Below are 27,770 nucleotides of genomic sequence, written 5' to 3'. Positions count from 1 at the left end.
ATAATTTTAAACCTTGTTTTTTTTCTGCCCTGGGAATTGAGAAGCAAACTTGTTTACATGTAAACTTGCCCTTAGGCTATCAAAAGGTGTAGCCATTCAAGTGTAAATGGACAGATTGTTTAAACATAGCTGCTGGTTGGAATTGGATTACCTGTTCTGGGTGGGAAGGGCTTGTCATTCCCTTTCTCCATTAAAATTAAGGTGTTAGCTTTAAAACCTCTTTTTGGCAAGAGACCTTAAACTTTCAGAACTTTAAATTTTTCAGATAGTAAATCAGTTACTTAGCATTTTCTCAAATCAATAATACCTCCACGAGCCCAAGGATACACTTCACACAAAAGACATTTCCAAATAGATCAACCGACCTCATCCAGGCCCCACCCAAGGCACTCACAGATCAACACCCCAGCGCTATACTAACTCAACACATCCAGATCTAAGCCTTCCTCACTTGATTCAGCAGACCCTCAAGTTCCCCCAAGAGTTTCTAGCCATGTCTGAGAGGCAGCCTTGGGGCGGAGACAGGCGAGGAGTGAGCTGTTCCAGGCCTGGCTGCTCCGGGCCTGGCCTCTGTTGCTGTGGCCCATTCCACAACCAGCTGCTCCGGGTCTGGCCACTGCCACTCCCGACCTGGCTTGGCTGCTGCTGCTCCGGGCCTGGCTGCTCCCGACCCGGCTGCTCTGGGCCTGGCCACTCCAGGCCTGGGTATTCCTGGACTGGCCACCCTGGGCTTGGCCGCCTCCACCTCAGGCCTGGCTGCCACTGCCCCAGGTCTGGCTGCTCCAGGCCTGGCTATTGCTGCTCTGGTTCTGGCTGCTGCTGCTCTGGGGCCTGGCTGTTGCTGCTCCAGGCCCGGCTGCCACTGCCTTGTGCCTGGCCACTCTAGGTCTGACTGCTGCCGTTCCAACATTCTGTCCTTTTTTTTTTTTTTTTTTTTTAAACGCATTTATGTTGCAATATTGGCTGCTGAGTTGAATTCTGACTTAGTCTTCGATTTTTCAAGATTTTTGTATTCTTTCTTAAGTAATTTTACTATCTTTTGCTCTCACTTGATTTCTTCACATTGAAAGCTTCTTCAGTTTCTTCCTCCTTGTCCTGGAAGCTCAGCAGGTTGGCCTGTGGCACCCCTTTATTCTCCGCGGGCTCCTGTGCTGCTTCAGCCTGTTGCTGGGGTTGGCGCTGCCCAGGAAGCAGCCCCCGGCCTCAGCTCCATGGCTCGCACTCAGCGGTCAAAGGCCCAGGGGCACACCCCCCTCTGGGGACCCCGTCGCCCGGCTCCTTGCTGGCGCCTGGCTGGCCGGTGTCCGGCAGGGGCTCCTGCTCCTCGTCGCGTTCCTCCAATCTGGAGCTTTTTTTCTCCTTCCGGCTAGGGGAGTCTAGCATCAGAGTCAACAGACTGTCCTCTGCGCACAGTGTGGGTGACTCTGGGGGCTCCGCTTTTTGCCACTCCCCTGAGATTCCGCCTCACAGCCCCGTCTCCCTCTGCTTGAGCCTGGGTCCCCAGGGATTGGCCTAGAACTGGGGTTCAGAGCAGTCAGGACTGGGGCTCAGCACCGCCGGAGGTTTTGTTTCTTCCCGCCAGGGCAATCCAGCATCAGAGTCAACATTCCGTCCTCTGCGTGCAATGTGCATGACTCCAGGGGCTCTGCTTTTCGCCCCTCCCCTGGGATTCCGCCTCACAGCCTCTTCTCCCCCTGCCGGAGCCTGGGTCCCCAGGGTCTGGCCCATAACTAGGGCTCAGCGCTGACGGTTCGGGGGTTCAGCCCAGGCTGGGGGTTTTATTTCCTTCCTGCTAGGGAATGCCAGGCAGCACCCAGCCCTCTCCTCCTCTCTGGCTGCGACCTCTCCGAGCGCGCGTGTGCGTGCGGGCGCACAGCATGTCTCCATACCTTAGGCTTTTTCAGCTCCTCTGATTTTCCTTCTGGTTTTCTCTTTCCTTCTTGTTGTAGAATTTTCAGTCAGTCGACTACCTGTAGCTCTGAGCAATGTCCACTCTACATTTTAGTTGTATTCCATTGAAATTGTTGTGTGCTGCTGCGGTTAGGTATCTACCTGAGCAGCCATCTTGGATCCTCTCTCCATTTGCATTTTCAAGGGAGCTCGTCCCTCATCTTAGTTTCAACACTGCCCCAGCAGACACTGGTGCAAGTGTCTCACTGCCCAGGAAAGAGGCTCTGAGCCACACATGAGTTCTTGCCCAGTAAGGACCACTCATCCAGGGGAATGCCTTTTGGGGGGAGACCCACACCTCCTTCAGGATTCACTTGGCCTTTGCTTCTCCTAGGCAAGTACCATGTTCTCTGCCATCACAGTTGAAACTGCTTCACCAGTTGTTAAAGTCTCAGTCCTTCTTCCTGGCTCATAAGTGCACCTAAACTGAGTTTAGGTGGCGTCATTATCTGGTTAAAGCAATACACAGGAAGAGGAAAATGAAGAGCCGGGATAATCCTGCTAATATTCATGTTCATATCTAAGAGAGGGGGATGGCTGGCTTACCAAAACTTCACTCCCCCAAGAAGAAATGCAGAAGAGAATTTGGGGGTTGATTTTGGCAGCACCCGCCCTGGTGTGAGCACTGAATCCGGGGTGAGGACACAAACCTCGCGTCTGTAACACTCCGCTGAATGAAACACCCAACTCCCAGAAGGCAAAGCAGCTCTTCCTTGTAGCTTTTTCCCCATCAAAACTCTCCTGAAAAATTCCAGACTTTTGTGTCAACAAGAAAGAAAAATACAGGGGAACAAGGTTCAACCAAGTGTTTTATTCAGGAAAACTGAGATGTTCTGAGCTCAGCACACATCAGACTCTCGGTCCGGACAGATGGCCCAGGCCCTGGGGATAGAGAAAGCGGTTACCTGAGTTTTAGCACAGGAGTCTGCAGGGAAAACGCCAGAATTCCGTCAATTTCAACTTGACCACGAAACACTTTCCTGTAGGATCTAGGCCCAGTTCGGACAGAACTGGAGGTCTTCTGATAATGGAAAAACTTTATCTGAAGCCCCAGCTTGTTCCCTTGGCCTGGATCCTGGTTCTTGAGGTCCACGTCTCCTCCTTGGTGCTTGTGGCACATTCCTTAGCAGCCAGCCTTGTCTCTCCCCTTATCTTGTGCTCCCAGGGTCATGCTCTTCAATGTGCTCAGTTCTGTTGATCAGAAGGTTAGAAAACCCTCTTCTTTTTTTTTCTGTTGCAACTGAAAAAAAAAAAAAAAAAAAGGCACAGTTGCTTATTTTTGCCAAGAAAAAGGTAGTAAGAGGATTTCACAGCCGAAACCGGTTTGGTTCAGTGGATAGAGTGTCGGCCTGCAGACTGAAAGGTCCCAGGTTCGATTCTGGTCAAGGGACCTTGGTTTCAGGCACATCCCAGTAGGGAGTGTGCAAGAGGCAGCTGATTGATGTTTCTCTCTCATCGATGTTTCTAGCTTTCTATCCTTCACTCTTCCTCTCTGTAAAAATATCAATAAAATGTATTTTTTTAAAAAAGAGGATTTCAGAGAAACTGGGGGACCCCGCTGTTTACATTGGATTTTTAGGCTTGCTGCACATGCCATCCTCTGTAGACAGTGTGCTTGGTTCTCACCTCACCTGTCGGACAGTGAGCAACCGGCAACTGGAAGAAGAAACGAAATATCCCTGCACAGAGAGGACCCCCTGTGCCCATTTCCAGAGAGAGCAGATTGCCCCGTGGGAAGAAATGGCCTTTTTCAACTATATTGTGTCAACAGTCCACTTTTTTGGGTAATTTTTATTTTTATTTATTTTTTATTTATTTTTAAAATTTTATTTATTTATTTTTTAAGGGCATTGTTTAAACCAAATGTTGTAATATCTTTTACTGAAAAAAGGTTAAGTTCACCTGGGATCTCCAATTGTTAGAAAATTATTTTTTTTGTACTTTTTTAATTTTTATTAAATTATTATCTGTGTATCGATACATATTTTAACATTGCCCTCCCCCTCCCATACATACCCTCCTTCCCCAGAGTTTTGTGTCCATTGGTTGTACTTATATGCATGTATACAATTCCTTTGGTTGATCTATTATCTCCCCCAGATCTCCCTACCCTACCTGCTGTAATTTGACAGTCTACTTGTTGCTTTACTGTCTCTATATCTATCTTTTGGATCATCAGTTTATAATGTTCTTTATTATCCATAAATGAGTGAGGTCATGTGGTGTTTCTCTTTCATTGACTGGCTTATTTCACTCAGCATGATGTTCTCCAATTCCATCCAGGTTGCTGCAAATGATGAGAATTCCTTTTTTTATGGCAGCATAGTATTCCATTGTGTAGATGTACCATAGTTTTTTTATCCAATCATCTGCTGACGGGCACCTAGGCTGTTTCCAAATTCTAGCTATTGTAGATTGTGCTGCTATGAACATAGGGGTGCATATATCCTTTCTGACTGGTGTTTCTAGTTTCTTGGGATATATTCCTAGGAGTGGGATTACTGGGTCAAATGGGAGTTCCATTTTCAGTTTTTTGAGGAAACTCCACACTGTTCTCCACAGTGGTTGCACCAGTCTGCATTCCCATCAGCAGTGCACGAGGGTTCCTTTTTCTCCGCAACCTCGCCAACACTTGTCGTTTGTTGATTTGTTGATGTTGGCCATTCTGACAGGTGTGAGATGGTACTGCATTGTTGTTTTGATTTGCATCTCTCAGATAATTAGTGATTTTGAGCATGTTTTCATGTGCCTCTTGGCCTTCCTTCTGTCTTCTTTTGAAAATATTCTATTTAGATCCATTGCCCATTTTTTAATTGGATCATTCATCTTCCTTTTATTTAGTTGTATAAGCTGTTTGTAGATGTTGGAGATTAAACTTTTATCCATGGTAACATTTGCAAATATGTTCTCCCACACAGTGGGCTTTCTTGTTGTTTTGTTGATGGTTTCTTTTGCTGTAAAAAAGCGTTTTATTTTGATGTAGTCCTATTTGTTTATTTTCTCTTTAGCTTCCATTGCCCTAGAGCACATGTGTCAAACACAAGGCCCGCGGGCCAAATCCCGCACCGCGCTGTCATCACTGCACTCCGCTGTCAGTTTATGACATTGTCAGTTTATGACTGTTCAGTAAACCATTCGGCCCGCGATTTAGGCTGGATTTTAGATTTTGGCCCCTTCTCTGATTGAGTTCGACACCCCTACCCTAGAGGCAGTATCAGTGAAGAAGTTCTTTTGGCATATGTCTGAGATTTTGCTGCCTGTGGATGCTTCTAGTATTTTTATGGTTTCCCGTCTGATGTTTAAGTCCTTTATCCATTTTGAGTTTATTTTTGTGTATGGTGTAAGTTGGTGATCTAGTTTCATTCTTTTGCATGTATCTGTCCAATTTTCCCAACACCATTTATTGAAGAGACTGTCTTGACTCCATTGTATATTCGTGCCTCCTTTGTCAAATATTAATTGAGCATAGTGATTTGGGTTGATATCTGGGTTCTCGATTCTATTCCATTGATCTATATGTCTGTTCTTGTGCCAGTACCAGGCTGTTTTGAGAACAGTGGCTTTGTAATACAGTTTGAAGTCTGGTATTGAGATCCCTCCTACTTTACTCTTTTTTCTCAGGATTGCTGTGGCTATTTGGGGTCTTTTATTGTTCCAAATGAACTTTTGGAGAGTTCTTTCAAGGTCAGTGAAATATGCCATTGGCATTTTAATGGGGAGTGCATTGAACCTATAAATTGCTTTAGGAAGTATGGACATTTTGATGATGTTGATTCTACCAATCCATGAACATGGTATGTTTTTCCATCTGTTTACATCTTCCTCTATCTCTTTTTTCAGTGTCGTGTAGTTTTCAGCAAATGGGCCCTTTACTTCCTTAGTTAAATTTATTCCTATGTATCTTAATTTTTTTGGTGCAATGGTAAATGGAATTGCTTTTTTAGTCTCTGTTTCTGTAATTTCACTGTTGGTGTATAGAAATGCCATGGATTTCTTGGCATTAATTTTGTATCTTGCTACATTGTCAAATTCATTTATTAAGTCAATTAGTTTATTTTTATTTTTATTTTATTGATTTTTCAGAGAGGAAGGGAAAGGGATAGAGAGTTAGAAACATCGATGAGAGAGAATTGTCGATCAGCTGCCTCTTGCACACCCCCTACTGGGGATGCGCCCGCAACCAAGGTACATGCCCTTGACTGGAATCGAATCCGGGACCTTTCAGTCCCCAGGCTGACGCTCTATCCACTGAGCCAAACTGGTCCTGGCTCAATTAGTTTTTTAATGGAGTCTTTTGGGTTTTTTTTTATGTACAATATCATGTAATCTGCAAATAAGGATAACTTTACTTCTTTTCCAATTTGGATGCCTTTTATTTCCTCTTCTTGTCTAATTGCAATGGCTAGTACTTCCAGTACTATGTCAAACAGGAGTGGTGAGAGTGGGCATCCCTAGCTTTTATTATGTTGAGGTATGATCCTTGTACTTTCACCTTGTTGAGAGTTTTTATCAGGAAAGGGTGTTGGATTTTATCAGATGCTTTTTCTGCATCAATTGATATGACTATATGATTTTTATCTTTCAATTTGTTTATGTGATGTATCATGTTTATTGATTTGCGAATATTGTACCATCCTTGCATTCCTGGAATAAATCCTACTTTGTCATGGTGTATGATCTTTGTGATGTTCTGCTAGAGCCAATTTGCTAGAATTTTGTTGAGGATTTTGGCATCTATGTTCATGAGGGATATTGGCCTGTAATTCTCTTTCATTGAGTTGTCTTTATCTGGTTTTGGTATTAGGGTGATGCTGGCTTCATAGAAGGAGTTTGGAAGTGTTCCTGCCTCTTGAATTTTTAGGAATAATCTAAGGAGGATAGGTTTTAGTTCTTCCTTGAATGTTTGGTAAAACTCTCCTGTGAAGCCCTGGGCTTTTGTTTGCTGGAAGCTTTTTGATGACTGTTTCAATTTCTTCCCAAGTCACTGGTCTATTGAGATTTTTAGATTCTTCCTGATTGAGTTTTGGAAGATTGTATTTTTCTAGGAATATGTCCATTTCCTCCAGGTTGTTCAGTTTGTTGGAGTAGAGTTGTTCGTAGTATTTTGTAACAATCCTTTGTATTTTGGTGGAGTCTGTTGTTATTTCACCTCTTTCATTTCTGATTTTGTTGAGTCCTCTCTCTTTGTTTCTTGGTTAGCCTGGCTAGAGGTTCACCTATCTTGTTTATCCTTTCAAAGAACCAGCTCTTCGTTTTGTTGATCTTATGTATTGTTTCTTTGGTCTCTATGTCGTTTATCTCCACTCAAATTTTTGTTATTTCCTTCCTTCTGCTTTCACTGGGCTTTTCTTGTTGCTCTTTTTCTAACTCTTTGAGTTGTAGAGTTAGATAATTTGTTACCATTTTTTCTTGTTTTTTTTTTTTTTGCAATAGGCTTGTAGGGATATGAACTTCCCTGTCAAAACTGCTTTTGCTGTGTCCCATAGATTTTGGATTGTTGTGTTTTCATTGTCATTTGTTTCCAGGATGTTTTTAATTTCTTCCTTGATTTCTCTGGTAACCCAGTCCTTGTTTAATAACATGCTGTTTAGTCTCCATGTGTTTGATTTCTTAGGGTTATTTTTATTGTAGTTAATTTCCAGTTGTATGCCACTATGATCTGAGAAGATGATTGATATGATTTCTATCTTCTTGAACTTGAAGAGACTTTGTCTATGTCCCAAAATGTGGTCTATCTTTGAGAATGTCCCATGTGTACTTGAGAAGAATGTATATTCTGTGGCTTTGGGGTGAAATGTTCTGAAGATGTCGATTAGTTCCATCTGGTCTAGTGAGTCATTTAGGATTGATATTTCTTTGCTGATTTTTTGTTTAGATGATTTGTCCAAGGGTGACAGTGGGGTATTAAAATCTCCTACTATGATTATATTGCTATTAATCTCTCCCTTAATGTCCTCCAGTAGTTTTTTTTGTTTGTTTGTTTGTTTGTTTGTTTATGTATTTGGGTGCTCCGTATTGGGTGCATATATATTTACCAGGGTTATTTCTTTTTCTTCTAGTTGGATTGCTCCCTTTAGTATTATGAAGTGGCCTTCATTATATCTTGTTACATCCTTCACTCTGAGATCTAATTTGTCAGATATAAGTATTGCTACCCCAGCTTTTTTTTTTTTCTTCATTTCCATTCGCCTGGAAAACCTTTTTCTATCCCTTCACCCTCAGTCTGTGTGTGTCTTTTTTTCTGAAGTGGGTTTCTTATAGACAACAGATATATGGGTCTTATTATCTTATCTAATCTGTTACCCTATGTCTTTTGATTGGATCATTTAATCCATTTACATTTAAAGATATTATTGATAGGTACTCATTTGATGCCATTTTTATTCTATACTCTTGTGTTCCTTCTTCGCTTCCTCTTTCTTTATTTTTACAGTAGACCCTTTAGCATTTCTTGCATTGCTGGTTTGGTGGAGATAAATTCCTTTAGTCTTTTTTTGTCTGTGAAGCTCCTGATTACTCCTTCAATTTTGATTGATATCCTTGCTGGGTATAGTATTCTTGGATTCAGACCCTTCTTTTGCATGACTTTGTATATTTCATCCCATTCCCTTCTGGCCTGATGAGTTTCTGTTGAGAAGTCAGTTGCTAGTCTGATGGGGGTTCCTTTATATGTAACTTTCTGTCTCTCTCTGGCTGCTTTTAAGATTCTTACTTTGTCGTTGGTGTTTGCCAATTTAATTATAATGTGCCTTGGCGTCGGTCTTCTGGGATTCATTTTGCTTGGGTCTCTGCGAGCATCTTGGATTTGTGTGGGTTTTTTCTTCTCTATCTCAGGAAAGTTTTCTGTCATTATTTCTTGAAATACTTTTTCCATGTCTTCCTCAGTTTCCTTTCCTTCTGGAACTCCTATTATTCTAATATTGTTTTGTTTTGTGTTGTCCCAAAGTTCCCTTAGGCTCTCCTCCTGCTTTTTAAGTTGTGGTTTTTTTTTTGTTTTTTTTTTCCCCCCAGAAGCTGCTCTAATTGGGTATTTTTTCCCATCTTGTCTTCTAGCTCACTGATGCAGTCTTCTGCTTCTTCTAGTCTACTCTTGATGCTTTCTATTGAGTTCTTCATAGTAGCGATGTCATTTTTCATTTCTTCTTGGTTCATCTTTATTTCCTCTTGGTTCTTCTTCAATTCCTCTTGGTTCTTCTTCAATTCCTCTTGGTTCTTCTTCATTTCCTCTTGTTTCTTATTCATATAATCAAATATCTCTTCCATTCTTTTTAGCCATCCTATGATCATTACTCTGAATTCTTTCTTTGGTAGGTTGCTTGCCTCTAACTCGTTTATTTTCTTTTCTGGTGATGCCTGCTTTTCTTTCATGTGTGGGCTATTTCTTTGTCTCCCCATGGTCTCTCTTTTCAGGATGTCTGGTTATGTGGTGTTCCTTCTCCTGCATTGATTTAAAGGCACAAAATACAACACTACCAGGTAAAACACAAAAGGCACTTAATAGGAATGTATTTGCGATATTAATAACCTCTAATAAAGGTGACCACTAGAGAAAGGCAAATTAGGGGATAAGAGAGAAGGAAGAAAAGTAAAAATAAAATAAAAAATAAAATAAAAAAAGAGGGATAAATAAAGAGATAGAAAAAGAAGAAAAAAAAGTAATGATGAAATGACGTTGGAAAACAGGGAGAAAAGAAATAGAGAGAGAGAGAGAGACAAGAAGCAGACTAAGAGAGAAAGGGGAAACAAACTATATATATATATGTGGAGAAAATTCCCATAGAACAACCACTAATCCCAGCCAATGCCAGCAACAATACTTGGAGATTAATACAAACTACAATATCCACTATTATTAGGTAAGACTATGATGTACAGAAGTAAAAAACAAACAAAACAAAGGATTTTTAAAAAATACAAAGCAACAATAACAGCACAAGAATAAGCATAACAATTTCACTAAAAAGCATAAAAATTCACTATAATCAACATTCATGCAAACAATGACAAAAGGATAGAGAGGAGAACAGTTTTTTTTTTTTTTTTTTAACTAGTTAATATAGTGAAGAGAGTGGTATTTATATACTTGGATCGGGGTGTTGGAAATTAGGTCTATAAGTATGGTGAGAGCTTTAGCAGGGGGTATACAGAAAGAATAGGGGAAAAACTAAAGCCAGAAAGGGTTAGGATAAACAGGAGACAAAAAGGGCAAAGATTAGTAAGAGAGTGATGGTATAAAGGTCGAGTTGAGATAGGGTTGAACGATCCTATAGTAGAGATTAAAATAGAATGAAGACTAATCCCAATGTAAAATAAAGAGAAAATAAAATGGTACTAGAGAAAAAAAAGAAGAAAAAGGGAACAAAAAATGCAAAATAGCAGTAGTAATAGTGATGATTGAGATTGAAAGATGTAATAATTGAAAAGTTAAAATCAAGTAAGGAAAAAAGAAAAAAATTTGTTAAGTAAAAGAAGTAAAAAATGGAAATAAAATAAAGAATAGTAAAATTAGCATAAAAATGTCCAGTAGTGGTCATTCACCCCTCCAGAGGTACTTACTGGTCTCTGGGCCCTGAGGGCCAGCTTTCTGCCCCATTCTCCGGGAAAGCCCTTCCTTGAGGACAAGGGACCTTCTTGCTGGCATCCAGTCTGGACCACGGGAAGATGGGGCTTTTGCGCCCACTGGGGACCCCGTCCTCATTCACAGGGCCCCATGGCCTTATCCACTGGAACACTTCCAGGTGTTGCCTGTGGCCCCAATCCATTCTTGGCTTGGCCTCTTCTGGCTGATCATCGAGCGAGCCCCCCAAAACCCCAGCCCCCTTGTTTAGGTTGCTGCTGCCTGGCAGCTGGCCTGACTACCAGCAGCAGGACTTCCCCTTCCTCCCCCCTCCTGTCACTGGTGACCAGCTTTTCTCCTGCTTGGGTCACAATTGCCTGCTCTTCACCTGGCCCCGTCCCCTTTATGACATGACTGCTTTCAGCTGTTCACCTGGCTGCGCCCCCTCATTGACTTCACCACCTTCAGCTCTGGGCCTGGCCCCGCCCCCTTGTTCTAGAAACCCCGCCCCCTAGTGCATTGGACCAATGAGCAAGCAGCACTGGCCAGGCTGCCCTGCTCCTCATATCCGGGGGCCTAAAGCCCCATCTCTGGAAGTGTTGTTCAGTGCCTAAAAGTCCCAACTGCAGATGGCCTTCTGCTCACAGGTTGCCTCCCACCCAGGGCCCAGGTCCACAACCATAGGGAGACCAGCCCCCCTTTCAGACAGCCATGGGCCTCCATGAGCCTCGGAGGCCCCCACCGCCCCCACCATGGGGCATCTCACAACGGAGTGTCGTGCGACCCCCACTGCCCTGTCTATGGGCTTTGACATCTGGGAGAGAGCTGTGTCAAGTCCCCGAAAATCACTTTCCACTCTGGGGGCACTGACCTGCCCCTCCTGAGGTGCCCTGTTTCCCGAAAATAAGACATCGTCTTATATTAATTTTTACTCCCAAAGATGAGCTAGGTCTTATTTTCAGGGGTTGTCTTATTTTTCCATGAAGAAGAATACGGTACACATTTGTTGTTAAATGAAAATAAAGAAAAATTTTTACCTGTATACGTTAGGGTAGTAGGGTAGTTGTTAACACAAACCAGACAAACTGAGAATCCTACAGTATCAAGAATTTACTCATTTATTCAGTGACAATCAGGTCAACAACAACTTCTGGAACATCATCATAACAATCCAATTCCTGAATTTCCTGGTGAATTTCTTGTAACTCCATTTCTTTCAGAGTCTGGACCACGGGAAGATGGGGCTTTTGTGCCCACTGGGGACCCAATCCTCATTCACAGGACACCATGGCCTTATCCACTGGACCACTTCCGGGTTTTGCCTCTGGCCCCAAACCATTCTTGGCTTGGCCACTTCTGGCTGATCATCGAGCCAGCCCCCCAGAACCCCAGCCCCCTTTCTTAGGTCACTACTGCCTGGCAACTGGCCTGACTACCAGCAGCCGGCCTTCCTCCCCACCCCCGTATCCCTGGAGACCCGCCTTTCTCCAGCTTAGGTCACAATTGCCTGCTCTTCACCTGGCCCCGCCCCTTGTTGACATGACTGCCTTCAGCTGTTCACCTAGCCCCGCCCCCTCATTGACTTCACCACCTTCAGCTCTGGGCCTGGCCCCCCCCCCCCCCCCCCGCCGCCCCTTGTTCCAGAAACGCCGCCCCCACATGCATTGGACCAATGAGCCAGCAGCACTGGCCAGGCTGCCCTGCTTCACACACTCTGGGGGCACTCCCCCCCCCCCCCCCCCAGGTACCGTTTCACCGAAAATAAGACATCGTCTTATATTAATTTTTACTCCCAAAGATGCACTAGGTCTTATTTTCAGGGGTTGTCTTATTTTTCCATGAAGAATACGGTACACATTTATTGTTAAAAGAAAATAAAGAAAATTTTTTACCTGTATACGTTAGGGTAGTAGGGTAGTTGTCAACACAAACCAGACAAACTGAGAATCCAACAGTATCAAGAATTTACTCATTTATTCAGTGACAATCAGTTCAACAACAACTTCTGGAACATCATCATAACAATCCAATTCCTGAATTTCTTGGTGAATTTCTTGTGACTCCATTTCTTTCAGAGTCAGTGGACCAAAACTCTCATGTTTAGCCTGGGGGGGGGGGGGGACTTATTTTTGGGGGATGACTTATATTTCACTCAGAAGGAAACCTGTAAGTAGGTCCTATTTTCGGAGGATGTCTTATTTTGGGGGAAACAGGGTACTTACTGATTGCTGGGCCCTGAGGCCAGCTTTCTGACCCATTCTCAGGGAAAGCCCTTCCTTGAGGACAAGGGACCTTTTGCTGGCATCCAGTCTGGACCACGGGGAGAAGGGGCTTTTGCTCCCACTGGGGACGCCCATCCTCATTCACAGGGCCCCATGGCCTTATCCACTGGACCACTTCCAGGTGTTGCATCTGGCCCCAATCCATTCTTGGCTTGGCCGCTTCTGGCTGATCATCGAGCCAGCCCCCCCAAACCCCAGCCCCCTTGTTTAGGTCGCTGCTGCCTGGCAGCTGGCCTGACTACCAGCAGCCAGCCTTCTTCCCCACGCCCCTCATGTCCTTGGAGACAAGCCTTTCCCTGCTTAGGTCACAATTTCGTGCTCTTCACCTGGCCCCGCCCCCTTGTTGACATGACTGCCTTCAACTGTTCACCTGCCCCCCCCCCCTCACCCTCATCACCTTCATTGACTTGACCACCTTCAGTTCTCCACCTGGCCCCGCCCCCTTGTTCTAGAAACCCCACTGACTCATTCATTGGACCAATGAGTGAGCAGCAATGGCCAGGCTGCAGTGCTCCTCAAACAGGACTTGCTCAAGGCTCTGAAGAATTGTAAAGTTACATTTTATAGAATCTAAATTAAATTTATGTTTGAGTATTTCATTACATTTTCTTTAAAATAGACTGTATGTTACTGAATAGTATAAGAAAAATACAGTAGTTATAAACATATATACGATAAATACACATAATTTAAAACTTTATATAAAGGAAAGGATGGAGCCGTCTCTGCCATAGCAGTTGTAGCCCAAGATCTAGGACCACAGGACTCATAGGAGCTGAGGCGAGTTGCTCAAATGCTGCAGGTGGTTCCACATCTGGATTTTCAAGGGCAGCTGTGCCTGGAGCCTGCACTGGCTCTGGAGAGGACACAGACTTGGCATTTCCTCTTCAGGTGTTTCTTGATCTTGCTCAGGAGCTGCTTCTGTAGATCCAGGAAGAGAACATGTTACTCCATGACTGCCTTTTGTGTGCCTTCCAAGGAAGGGAACCTCCCATCTCCATCACTGAATTCCAGTTCAAGCCCCCACCCCAGGAGCCCTCCACACTGCAGGCCACGGGCACTGACCTGCGCGACTCTGTGCTCCTGCCTAACCCCAGCCTCTGGGAGCTCATCTCCTTGAGGGCAGCCCCATCCCCTCCCCACTCACCCACACCACCCAATCCACATGCACAGCACTCTGACTCCTTCCATTTTTTTTCCAGGAGAAGCTCTCAGACCTCTGTTCTCTTGCAGAAATCCCACAAGGCACGGGACCCAGAATGTTACCGGCACCTCCAAGTCATAGTCCCCAACTCCCCTTAAGGTACTGATCCAAAGTCCACTCACTTTTTCTGCTGCTCCAGAGATCCACTTTCTGCTTCAAAATATGAGAAAATACAGCAATACTTGGAGAAAGAAGCCACATTGACTGTCCTGTGGACACTACCTGCCTGAGCAGCCTCGTGTGACTGAATCAATCCTGACTAGAAGGAAGCTCTTGGGTGCAGTCCTGGGGGCAGGGAATTTCCTGACTGAATGAGTCCAAACCAGCCCCATCTCAGATAGCTAGGTGACACAGGGGACCCCTGCTCACCCCTGGGATTCCTTATCTGGCTTCACCCAGGACAGGGACCCCTAATGGAATCTCCAATGTTTTTATCCTAAGACAAAATAGCTTAGCCTAAGGCCTGAGGAGAATCACAAATAAGGCAGAAGCTTCTTTAAGAAGAAGACAAAATGGCCAATTAGGACAACCACAGCCCCTCCAGCACACCTCTCCAGTGTCCAATTTTGAAAGGGCCCTTTTTCCAGGGGACACCCCCCCCCACCCCAATTCCCTACAATAACCTATGAGGCTGGGCCTCAGTATTCCCCATGGTCAGAGAAACAAACACTCAGAGAGATGCAGTGACCTGAAGACTCACAGCAAGCAGGTGGCGAAGGGACCACTGTGCTCTGGAGGGGCAGGGCTCATCTACTACATGGTTGGTCCCACCCACGTTGTTTAGTAGCAAATGTTCTGTATGAACACAGAAAGGTGGGTCGGTCCAAGGTGGGGATGCTGCCTAGGAAGCTGGGCATCAAGTATTTGATCAGTTTGCCCACTGTTCCTGGGCAGCCTGCACTGTACATCCTTTATTTGATTTCTGCCTTGCAAGGATCAAGTGTATTTGGAAGCCCAAGTGAGTGGTATTGGGGTGAACATGAAGGCCCAGGGCTGGGATGTCTGACCTACATGTTGGGCTCAGGATGACGCACAGGGAGGCCAGTCCTTGTTCTCTGGCCACCCAGCTCTGAGTGTGGGCACAGGGGGAGCCAGCTCCCTGGGAAACAGAGTCCTGGCTCAAGGATGAACAGGTGGAGAGGTTAAGGATAGTTCTCCTTGCATGGGTCAGGGTCCAGAAAAACAGACTTTCTCAAAGTTTTGAGGGTTTATAGGGTTAAATTTTATAGAAACTAAATTAAGGGTATGTTTAGGAGAATTCAGTAAATTTTCTCTACAATACACTCTATCTTACTAAATATCATAAAAATTCAGTAACATTGTAAGGATATATATAACATCAATAAAAAACGTTTAACAATGTATCTAAATAAGTTTGGGGGTGCCCTCTCTGCCATTGCAGCTGACATGTGCTGTGGTCTAGAATCTGTCACCACAGGCCTCGCGGAAGCTGGCAGAGTTGCTGAAATGCTGCAGGTGTTTCTTCTGCCTCTTGAAGTTCAGTGAAAGCTGGGCCTAGATCCGGCTGTTACTCTGGTGTGGCCTCTAGGGTGGCATTGTCTCTGGAGGGTTTTCCTGATGTTGCTCTGGAGCTGGTTCTGCAGATCCAAGAAGAGGACATGTTACCACCCTCACTGCCTGCTGTGTGCCTTCCAAAGGCACACTCACCCACACCGCCCCCAGAGGGCTCCTCCTCCTGTCTCAGCCTCAGGGGGCTCAGGTGCTCCAGCCTTGACTGGAGGCACTGGGCCTGGTTTGGCAGGTCAGGGTCTGGAAAGTTGAGCTCTATGGAGGCCAACAGCATCATCGGGCTGGGAAATTCTGGAGGTGCTGGTCCAGCCAGATGCCCAGGAGGCAGGAGATGGCCCTGGGGAGAGAGATAGGGGGGAAGCAGAGTATGAGGTGTGTCCTTTCCTCCCAGAGGTCCTTTGTTCCTGCTCCTGCCCATCCAGAAGCCAGACCTACTCGTTGTCCACCTTCATTCTGGCAGTCCTGGAAGAGATGTGCCTGGTCCCCCAGAAGGGGCTGGTAGAAAGCACTCCTACCTGGCAGATCTGGATCAACGAGAGAACCACCTGTCCCCTTGTTCAGGGGAACCTGGCATGGTCTCTCAGTGTCCCTCTCCCTCCCATTAAACTGAGAGGGCCGCTGTCTACCCTGTTCATGTCACTCATTGGCACAGAGTAGGTGCTTCAGGAATACCAACCAAAGGAGAAACAATGAAGCCTAGGGCCTTCCTATCACCTCAAACTTGGGCTCCTGCACCTACATGCTGGATAATTCACTAGTTGTGCTGTGTGGTTGTTTGCCTCCCACTGAAACTAACCTCCCACAGGATGGGGTACTCCCGCCAAGCAGCCACTGAGGAGCTTCTACCAGATCAGTTAGCAAGGTCTCAGGATGGGGGTGCAGGGAGGGCTGGGATCAGGATCGAAAGGGTAAATATTTTCTGAGGGTCTGACTCTCTCACTGGCCTCCCACTACTCGCCCACACCACCCATATCTCTGACTCCTGTCCTTTTTTCTAGGAGAAGCCCTCAGGCCTCTGCACTCTGGCAGAAATCCCACCATGTGTGGTATCCAGTGTTCTGCCAGCACCTTCAATTCACAGGCCCCATACTCCCCTCATGGCTCTGACCCAAAACTGACTCACATTTTCTGCTGGAACAGAGGTTCACCTTCCTCTTCACTGTACAGGAAGATGCAGCCATAGGTAGAGGAGACCAGGACGACATCACAGCAGCTGTTCTGAGGACACTAAGAGCCTTGCAGCCTAGTGTGACTGATTCACTCCCAACTACAAGGAAGCTCTGCAGTGCAGGATGGGGGTCTGCTCCGTGCACTGGATTATGGTCAGTGCCCAGAGACGTGTCTGTACCTGGCAGGGCTTCTAATATATCTGCTGAGTGAATGAGCCCAAACCAGCCCCATCTCAGATACCTGGGTGACCCTAGGGCCACACTCCTCACCCCTGGCCTCTCTGATCAGGATTCACCTCGGATATGGACCATTAATGGGATCTCCAGTCTCTTTATGAAATGAGAAAAGCCCAAGGCCCCAAAGAGAATCACAAATTTGGCAGAGGCTTCCTCAACTGGAAGAGAAAATGACCAACTGGCTAAATCACAGTCCCTCCAGCAGACCTCTCCCCTGTCTAGGCAGCCAGAGGACACTTACCTGGAGGACCCCAGCCATTCCAAGCAATAACTCTATGAGCTGGCTCCCAGATTCACTGAGGGTTCAGAGCAACAAACACTCAGAGAGTGCAGTGACCTGTAGGCAAACGGGCAACAGGTGGCCTAGTGGTCATGTGCTCTGGAGGAGAGGAGCTCACCTGGTAAAGAATTGGTCTCACAGCAGTTGGGTGGTAGCAGACGTTCTATAGTAACAGACAGGAACGATGGTGGGTTCCTTGCTCAGAAATTCGACCATTTTGTCTCTCCAGTGTGCCAGGAATTGTGCACCATGCAGGCTTTTGTTTTTGTTTCTTTTCTCCCTGTGAGGCTGAACTTCATTGGAATCCCCAAGTATGCAGTGCTGTGGCCAGTTGTCTGGTTGGCAGCTGGCTCCTAAGGTTTGGCTGTCTGGCCTCCATGTTCTGCTCAGATGCCCCCAATCAGAGACCAGTCCTTGACCTCTTGCCATTGGCTCTGAGGCTAGATACAGGCTGGAGCTGGCTCCCAGGGAAGCAGAGTCCTGGCTTCTAGGAAGGGCAGGACTTCAAGGCCAGAACCTTCTCGCCGGGAATGTTGGGCATCCTGAGGCCAAAACACATCCCCCATGATTCCCCAGATCAACACTGCCCTCTGGACTCCCACCCGCCAGAGCGTCCTGGTTACTGAACAGAGTCGTGAGGAGCTCCGAGTGAGGGGTAACCCCCTTAGGTTCCAGGCTGTGAGTGCATTTGAAACCCAAAATGCTTTCTCTTTGTGTTTCCAGGGTCTGTGTCTCTACTAAACTGAATTGTTCACAGAAAAGCAGCTTCTGGGCAAGTCCAAGGCAGAGTGAAGGGCAGGGAGAGGGGGCGGGCTAGAAGGTGGAACTGGAGTGTCCGAAGAGGCAGATGGGGAAGTGCTTGACCTTGGAGGACCACTGGGCTGCCAGCTGGAGGGATGTCATGTCGTTCCACTCCACATCATCGATGACGACCGGCAGCATGCTCTGCTGGTGCTTGGCCTTGCAGGCCAGGCGATGGATGCCGTGGATGCACTGGCTTGTGAACTCCACTTCCTCGTCCTTGGCTTTCTTGGGCGCCTTCTTTGTCTTCTGCTTGGTGACCACTGTCATGGACATGGTGGTGGTTGCTGTGTCCTGACCACCGCTGGGCAGCCTGCTGACCTGGACAGACTGGAAGAAGCACTTGAGTGTGCTTTTGGCGGCAAGCGCGTCTTTCTTCTCCACAACTCTCTTTGTGTCTATTGGCTGGGCTGCCGTCCAGTAATCCACCTGCAGCTCCATCATGTCTGCATGGACACTCTGGCTGGGGGAGGACAGGCCCCCACTCATTGACGGGGCAGAAAGAGTGTTGGATGAGGCCTTGCTGGCAGGGGGCAGAAGCTCGCTGGAGCAGGAAGGGCCCGCATCATCTGAGTCTGCTGACACAGCTGAAGATGGTTCCGCTCTTCCAACCTTCACTGCCCCCACAAAGGGGATGAACTTCTTGGAGGACGTGTCATTGGGACTCTGCTGCTTAGATATGAGCACGGCCTCTGCGATGGGCAGCAGGTAGACACAGTTGGCCCCAGTGACGTACTCTGTGATTCTTGACACAACGTCCTGTGTGTCCTGCAAGGTGTTCAGAGACTCCAGGTTGTTGAACATGTCCCACCAGTACAGGTCCTGGAAGAAGTTGTCGTAGCGGCAATCCATGGAGCCCAGGTAGCTGGCCAAGGGGTGGGAACCCAGTGGGATGACCAGGAAGCGCAGGTAGTCCAGCCACTCGGGTGGCTGGTGGGACAGCAGCTCCACGAAGACCCGCAGCACAGCGTTGAAGTAGGGCTGTGCCCCTGCCACCGCGATCTTCACAGGCGTCGGGGCCTGGGAAGTGCCGTCGCAGTACCTCTGCATCCAGGACACGATGATGCTGAAGGCCTCCTGGACGTCATCTGTGGAGCAAGTGCACACCACTGGCAGCGTGTGCCCCTGCAGGATGTCCGAAAGTAACTGGCCCTGCCAGTCTGATGTGTTGACCAGAATGATGTTCTCAGGCAGCTTGTCTGGGCAAATGAGGATGACATTTAGCTGGTCACGCACGGGCTTGCTGGTGATCTGCCTCTGGCTCTGTGGTTCTGGGTCCTCGTCATCTGGTCTGTTGAACCACTCATTCAGGGATGTGTTGCAGCTCTGGTGTCCAGCCTGCTTCCTCTTGGACCTGCTGGAGGGGATGACTAGAGACTTGGTGAAGCGCACTATGGATGGCAGCTTCCTGGCGAACCAACCCCTGGCAGAGGATGCTGCCTCCCGGCTGTCCTCCAGCTGTGCCAACTGCACCCCAGGGGAGCAAATTCTGTGGACCACTGAGTCAGAGTCGCTATCACTTGATGTGCTGTCAAAGTATCGCCTGAGCTTGGGCTTTGGGGTGCTGGGGACGCTGATATAGTCCTCCGTGTCTAGGCTACTCTCGCTTGAGCTCTCCACGATGTCATGGCGACGGACCAGGGCCTTCTCCACTTTGGGGACATACCTCACAAGGGTCTGTTCTGAGGACACAACCTTCTCCGACACTTGGGCCGTGCGCAGAGATGCCACAGCTTCCTGGTGGTAATTCTGTTGCAAGGTGGTGCACCTCATTCTTACTATCAGGTTCCCGTCCTCAAAGTTGTCCTCCTGGGACTGCCTGTGGGCCGCACTGTAGCTGGCCGCCTGCTGAAAGAAGCTGTCAGACGGGCCAGCAGAGTCGTTAGGCGAGGTCTGGGCCGTGATGTTGGCCTGCCTGGCCCTGGCCTCATGATCGATGGGCCGGCTGGACAGGGAGGCCATCTGCATCTTGTCCACCTCAGTGGTGCATGTTCTGTAGGCCACCAATTTTGAGTCGCTATGGCTTGGCTGCTTGCCTCCCGGGGTGCACATGTTCTCAGGCTCCCGGGACAGACTCGGAGACTCCTTTCGGATCCTGGCGCTGTGGGAGCCCCACATGTCCATCTGCATGCTGGAGTCTGGCAGGCCCTCGATGCATGGCCTGAGCTTGGGATTGGGGCTGCTGAGGATACTGTGATTGTCCTTCATGTCCGAGCCACTAGACAGGCCTTGGAAGTATGGCCTGAGCTGAGGTGTGGGGTTGCTGTGGATGCTGTCATCATCCTTGGTGTCTGGGCCACTGTCACTGGGGTTCTCCAGCATGTCATACAGGAGGTCCAGGTCCTCTTCCACTTCCAGCACATGCTCCCCATGATCCTGCTCAGGGTCCAGGGCCTCCTCCCATACTTGGACTGTGTGCAGCCATAACAGGACTTTCTCGTGGTAGTCCTGTTGCATGGTCATGCTCCTCCCTGTGACTTCCAGAGTCTCTTCCTTGAAGTCATCCTCCTCCTGTTCCTGCCTGTGGGAATCCTTGGAGCTGCCCTCCCGCTTTGAGAAGCAGGTCTCACACTTGCATTCAGAGGAGCTGTCTGAGGACTCAGCCTTGGCACTGGTTTGCCTGGTGCTGTCCTCGTGGTCGATGGGTGGCCTGGACAGGGAGGTCATCCGGATCTTCTCCACCTGGCTGGTGGGTGTGCTGTAGGCCTCAAATTCATCGTCACTCTCACTTGGCTGCTTGCCTCCCATGGCCCATGCATTCACTGGCATGTGGGCCAGGCTCAGAGGCTCCGTTTGGCTTCTGTCATTATGGCTGCACCACATCTCCGACTGCGAGCTGGAGTCTGACATGTCTTCAAAGTATGGCCTGAGCTTGGGCCTAGGGACGCTGAGGACGCTCTCATCATCCTCCGTGTCAGACCCACGGTCCCTCTCTGACACTTTGGACCTGTGACACAGCGCCAGGACTTTTCGCTTCAAGTCCATTCCTCCTATGGACCGCCGCTGCTTCTTTGGCTTCCCCTTCCCAACGTCATCCTTGTGCAGGTCCTGTCTGTGCTTTCTACTGCAGCTGGCCTCCAGCTCAGACAAGGGGCTCTGAGTGTAGTTACCTGCAGACTTGGCCTTCGGTCTGGCCCGCATGGCACTTTCCTCATGTTTGATGGGCTGACTGGACAGGGAGGAGATCCAGACTTCAGCCACCTTGGTGGAGGGCTCCTGGACAGTGCTGTAGAGGCTCAGCATCTGGCCGCACTTGGAGTTTCTCTTCATGACATCAGCCATGTGGATGGTGCCCGTGGCCAGTGTCTTGTAGCCCAGGACGATCCTGTTCTTATAGCACTTCCTCTGCTCCAGCATGATCTGGAGCGTGTTGCCTTCTCCCTTGAGGAAGTGGGAGTACTGCAGGGAGAAGGTCAGCGCCAGGTCAGTCTCCACTGGCTCACTGGGAGGCAGCATAATCTCTTTGGACCTCAGGATGCCCTTGGAGTCCTGCATCTTCACGGAAATCACCACAGAGACTAGGTCCTTCGCCAGCTCCTTGAAGACCACTAGCTTCTTTAAAGTGACACTGCACCACCTGGGCACACAGCTGGGGCTGGAGCAATCCACCGCCCAGGTGGCTAACAGGTTCTGGGCTACCTGTGTTTTGAGCACAGTGGATGTGCTGGCCAGCCCCACAGTTCGTGCGGAATCTACAGCTGGTGGCACCCTACGGGTCCTTTTCCTACTCAGGGTTGATGCTTTGTCCTCCTGTGGTGGGACAGAGGAGAGACATGATTGGTGACAAGAGGTGGGGCATAGGTGATTGAGTGTGCAGACACAAAAAGTAGCCACTCGCTAAACTGTGATTAGGTCACGGAAGTCCTGGGTGGTGGTCTTTTAAACTCAGAGACCTAAAGTTATTCCACAGGATGCCCTAAAATTAAAACTTTTTAACTAAAAGTAGTTTAAGGTGGGTCGCCCTGTCCTGGGCTGGAATCTTCTCTAAAAAAAAAAAAAAAGGATGATTCTTTCCCTTCACAGAACCTGCCTATTGTCTTTTGCAATGTACAAGAACATAGCTTTGGAATATCAATGGAATTTTCCCTCTTCTGGACTCTGTGCTCTGTGGAGACCACAAATCCCCTCACTGTTGTTGAGTTCATTGTTGGCTTTTCTATCTTTTATCCACATATGGGAAAGAATTATGTGACCATCATTTTACTTTTTATACAATCTATCACCAATGAATTTCATGCAACCCACATACATCTCCACTTTGGATTGTAATATCTAAAATAAGGTGAAAGCTGCCATTTTCAAGAGCATTATTTCAATCCATTGAGATTTTGCTTTAAGACAATTGACAGTTTGGCTCAGATAAAATCCCAACAATTGTTCACAGTTTTGACTGCTTCTTCTATTGACATTTACTTGGCACAGTACAGCAGGATCCCAGAAAAGCTCAGCCAGCACCACCCTGCACACCTACACCTGGTGCTGGGATGGAGCAGACGGCCCATTGACCCACCAGTTCCCTATCCATCAGGTGAACTTATGTGAGTTGTCTCTTGGATCCAGGACCTGCTCTTGCTTGTGCTGCTGACTTTATTTAAGCCATATTTTTGAATACTCATGGTGGAACTAAGGTTAACGCTTGACAGATCTCAGGCTAAGGAGAGACAGGAGGAAAAATGAGCCTGGTTCTGGCTTTTCTGTTGGAATTGCCTTTTGAGAGACTGGGGAAAATCCCTTGTATGTATAAATGAGAGCTGCTAAATGAGAGGTTCTATAAATGAGAGGTTGTATAAATGTATAAATGAGAGGTTCACCTACGAAGATAAAGGGGCCCATCATCCTTTCCGCAGGAATCTCAGCTGTTCTTGGACAACTGAAGATCTTTGTGAATATGTCGGATATGTCGGAGGTCCTTCCTCATGACAAGCCCAAGCCGCATAGGAAAATTCCCAAACAACTAGGACCAAACTAATTGGCTCTTCACAAAGAGAACTAATAAGATTTGGTCTACCTGCACTGGAAGCCCATCTGGTTCTTTTACACAGCAGGGAGAGAAACTGAGGCACATAAGAGGGTTGGATGAGACTCTAAGAGAGTGAGCATCATGCAGCTCAATCTACAAAGCAACACACTTCAACCCACTACATCACATCCTCAAAGATGTGCTGACACTCTGCAGACACCAAACAATAATAAAAACAGCAGCAGCAAACTCACCTCTACTTAACATGGGAAGTTGTACTTCCATGGAACTCCCATTAATATCCCTGATAGAAAGCCTTGACTTGCAAGTGTTTTATACAAATCGGAAGATTTATTTAGACAATATCAACTGAAAAATGGTCAACATACAATTGTCTTTGGTGCCTACATTAATTTTTCGCTGGGGGTGGGGGTAAATAGAACTAGAAAAATGCTGGCCTAAAAATTAAACTGATTGAATGAATTGGACGCATATCTCGATTTGGAAATTAGAAAATTCTAAGGAGAACCCCAGATAAATGCTCTTTTAAAAGAAGACATTTTGGTGATTATCTCCTGAAGTTAATATATGCTAACACGCCATCTCCCACTTCCAGAGCATGCCCACTACATCTTTTGTCCCCTGAGCTTCCTTGTCCAGAAGTGTTCTTTCCCTTTCCTTCTTCCTTCCCCTTCTGACTCCTCCACTACCACTCCCCACTGACGTAAGGGACAATGAGAATAGGAATTCTACCAACTCCCTTTGGAGGAAAGCTGTTCTCAGCCACCGAGGAACCACCTTCTCCATTCTCTTTGTGGCCTTGTTTGGTTCACTGAGAAATTTCACTGTTGCAACAGGTAGTCCTGGCCATTCTAACCTATGCCGATTAATATACTCCAGGTTTCTGGGAGCACAGCACCAGAATTACCGAATAAGGTTGTCAGAAAACTGCTGTGGAGAAGTCTGCCCACTTTAAGGGTTAGAGGAAATGAAATAGCATTTAGAAAAAGTAAACAAAACAAAAAAAGTATAGGGTGGCTCCAATGTGTTTCCCCATCTCACTGATATAATAGTTTGGGAGAATTTTAAATTATCATTAAAAGGGAAGCCACTGTGTGACCTAGCCATTTACTCTCATGGGATAGAGCATCAGCCTGAGGATTGAAGGGTTCCAGGTTTGATTTTGGTCAAGGTTGCAGGCTGTATCCCCAGTAGGGGGTGTGCAGGAGGCAGCCAATTGATGATTGTCTCTCATCATTGATGTTTCTATCTCTCTCTCCCGCTCCCTTTCTCTGAAATAAACAGAAATCTAGTGTTTGTTTGTTTGTTTTTTAAATGGGGGTGGGGGGAAAGAAGCCACTAAGTCTCCTATATATACTGAGGCTACTTTATTTTTTCTTAACCTCACTCAAATAACTGCTTCCCTACAATTGTCTGTTTTTTAATCAAAACCTGTTTCCTTGCAACTAGGGAGTATTATGGCACTATATATCAAGGGAATGCTTATCAAATCTTTCCCAATTCACCTGGTAAATGAGTGGGTTTTTGTCTTTTTAATGATCAGTGATGCTGACATATGCCTTTTCCAGAATAGTTACATATACACTTAGACTAAATGAACCAGATAATAAACCAAAAGGGAAATTAATGATTTTAAAGGAGCCTTCCAGGTGGAAACTAACCTTGAGACTGACCGAACGTTTGCTAGTCATCTTTCCTTCATTATTATCTTCCACCAGAGCCTGAGAGTTGGTTTCACAGGATACCCGCCCTACCCAGAATGGCCCCAAACAACCCAAACATGTGCAGAGATACCTCTAATACTGGGCTTGCTCTGATGTCTCTCTGTAGATGGGGAAACAGCCCACAGTGATGTGAGAGTCCTCTTATGGGCTACATATCCATCAAATGGGGAAACTTAACCCTTAGTCCCTCGAGGAAGAGTCCAATCTTCTTTTGTTGCACCACCTACCTGTTCCCAATATAAAGTGGGTAATGGAGAGGTTTTGCATCATTAATTTTAAGACTATCATACAGCTAGGACCTGTCTTGCCATTTCCAAGGGAGATGGACAGAGGTTTCATATACCTGAAGGCCTTTATACCTGCTTTCTGGAAACTAGAAAAAATGTACCCAAATAGAAACATTCCAAAAATGGTGAATGATTTTCTCAGTCTCTTGCCAACAGTTGGGTGGCAACCCAGTCCCTGAGGTATTGAAGATGACTATCCTTGTTTTACAAATTAAGTTTTCAAGAGGCCAGAGTTTGGGCTCCAGAAACATGTCAAAGCAAGCCCACCAAATCCTTTTACCTTCCCCAAACCTCCGCTAGTCATTTCAGAGGCTTGTAGATAATTGGCTTTATGCAACCAAAGTCCCAGAACCTTTGGAGTGGAAATACCCGAGTTCACCAAGACCTCTTGTGTGGGCCATTTGTCTCTGGAAGATATGTTTTATCCCAATAGAAAAAAATACCTTACGCACCTGCACAAATCATTTTAGCTTATTTCAACTATTTCTTTCTAACTTAGATTTAATGAGAGTTATTGAATATCTAGATGTTTTGAAATAACATGAAATACTGAAACATTGCTTGCTAGACAAGAATTATGTTCACTTGCTTTTGGGTTTTTTATTACAGAAGGTCTGTAAGATGGATTTGGAGCTGTTGATGTAATGTTGTGTGCTTTGTGAAAGGTGTGTTTCTTGAATTTGAGAGTGTGATTACAATATGTCCATCACCGTCAATTAAAGGAATGCCGGTTATTCACTTTGTGGTTATCATTGTAAATTAAGGTTCTTAAGATTAAAAGTTCCAGCTAAGAAGGAAGAAATTGCATAGTTGTGATAACAGAAGGCTTGAGGTATAGGGAGTCATATTTGAAAGAAAAGGTCAAATGCAAATTTCTCTAAGGATAGTTATTTCTGAAGAGCTCATGGTGGGTAGTCATATCCTAGTCTGGCATTTTTCTTGACAAACGTCAATCTTTACGTTAACAGAGTCTATGTACTGTCTATTTGCATTTATAATAACACATATTTGGATTATCAAAGGAATGTTCCTTGTTTGGGACAACTCATGCATAGGCACCACTGTGCTCTGAAGAGATCAACAAAGATCTTTGCTATTCAGTTCATTGTTGACTTGAAACTATCCTACATCCACCTATGAAGAAGAAGTACATGCCTATCATTTTACATTTATCCAATCACAGAAGTTCCCACACTTTGCTTTCTCCTCTCTCCCTAATCTATCACCCATGGATTTCATGTAACGCACATAAGTCTGCACTTTTGCTTGTAATGTATAAAATAAGGTGCAAAATTGTCATTCTCAATAGAATTATCTCAACCTATTGAGATTTACTCGCCCACGATTATCAACACATTAGGACAAATAAATGCACAAAACTTTTTCACAACTTTGAACATTTTTCACATCGATAAGAGAAAAGGTTCTTTGCAGGAAAAAGTAGAATTGGAGGTGAGGAATATGAAACTCGTTAGTATTTTGGTCATTTTCTTAGCAGAGGACAGACAGCACATCCTTTATAAACAGTATCACCCGTGTGATTTCTGACAAAACATCCCCATGTAAGATGAGAACACAGAGGCTTTTTCTGGGATATTAGGACATGTGTTATATTCAGGGTGGCACCATTGTCATAGCAACAGAGGGGATAAGGTCCAGGTCCCACAGCAATGAAGACATGGGTCGCCGTGATAACCAGTCCCTACAGCCCAAGGGGGACCCCAGCTCCTGACCTGGAGGAAATGGGGACCTTTGGAAACTGGATGCTAGGAGGGCTCTCAGGGGAGAAGCAGTGTTGGAACCCAGGTCCTGTTGAATCCCAGGGGTGCTGGAGTATAGAGCAACTGATCACCTATACTCACCCTGCAGCCGTCCTGCATGCTGGAGGAGGTATGGGGCACCTGTGCCCCCTGCAGGGGCATCGAGTTGAGGACCCCATCTGTCAGGTCCGGTCTGTTCTCCTGTGCGGAGCTCTGTAAAGACAGTCCCCAGTCACCAGGGGAAAGTCTCAGAGCGCTGTCTTGCTGGTTCTGTGACTCCTGTGACCCTCCAATCCAGACACACACACACAGAGTGTGATCTACTTAGACCTCCACCAGTGAGAAAAAGGCATGACAGCCTGAGGGCCTAGGATTCCCATTGGCACAGATAAAAGACCTCTCTGGAAGCCCATCTCCAATTACCTGTCCTGCCCTTCCCTGCTCTTGGGTGTGATCACAGCAGGACCTCTAGGTTATCCACTGCCCTGAAAGCTGTTCCTGTCCTGGGATTCTCCTTTCATGTCCCTCTTCCAATCACATGAAGGGGAAGGGATATGGGCTGGACAGGGATGGCACCCAGAGCAGGCTGGCCTGGTGTGAATGGGTCTGACCCAGGCCACCTTCTCTTACCTGAGGGGATCTTCTTGAAAATGGCCAAAGATGTCGGGCACGAGTGTTGAACTGTCTACAGAGTCTGGAACACCTCTCACTGCAGGGTCTCTGGGAACCAGAGCCCTGATAACTGGGAACACAGCAAGAGAACATGTTGAACTGTCAACCGTCACTTGCCAAGTGAGTGGCAGTTGGGCAGTTGCTAGAAAGTGGGTGCCTGGTTACATGGATTCCAAGTTCTATTAGGAAGTAACATCACTTCCTGGGATTGCCCCCTGCCCCGAATCCCCTCACCTAATAACAGATATAGTTAGTCTTGTGGCCTGCTGACTGCTCACCCACTTTCTCCATGGAATATCTTCTCCATGGAATATCCAACAGTGAACACAGTGACAC

At 46.6% G+C, this 27,770-nt stretch overlaps 1 protein-coding gene across 1 annotated transcript; it reads right to left on the bottom strand.

Annotated features, from left to right (window-relative positions):
* Positions 1–18,022: 18,022 nt before the first annotated feature.
* LOC311623400 (phosphofurin acidic cluster sorting protein 2-like) lies at positions 18,023–26,954 on the bottom strand (the record flags this gene model as incomplete). The annotated part of the gene is made up of 2 exons (XM_084885382.1): positions 26,865–26,954; positions 18,023–21,760 (listed from the first exon to the last, which is right to left on the bottom strand). Exons 1-2 carry the CDS (start codon positions 26,922–26,924, stop codon positions 18,023–18,025), a joined length of 3,798 nt encoding a protein of 1,265 aa, XP_084741508.1. The 5' UTR covers positions 26,925–26,954.
* Between the last annotated feature and the right edge of the window lie 816 nt (positions 26,955–27,770).

Source organism: Pipistrellus hanaki (assembly GCF_964339955.1).
Source record: "Pipistrellus hanaki genome assembly, chromosome: 5".
NCBI lineage: Eukaryota > Metazoa > Chordata > Mammalia > Chiroptera > Vespertilionidae > Pipistrellus > Pipistrellus hanaki.
This window is presented reverse-complemented; position numbering and strand designations above follow the sequence as displayed.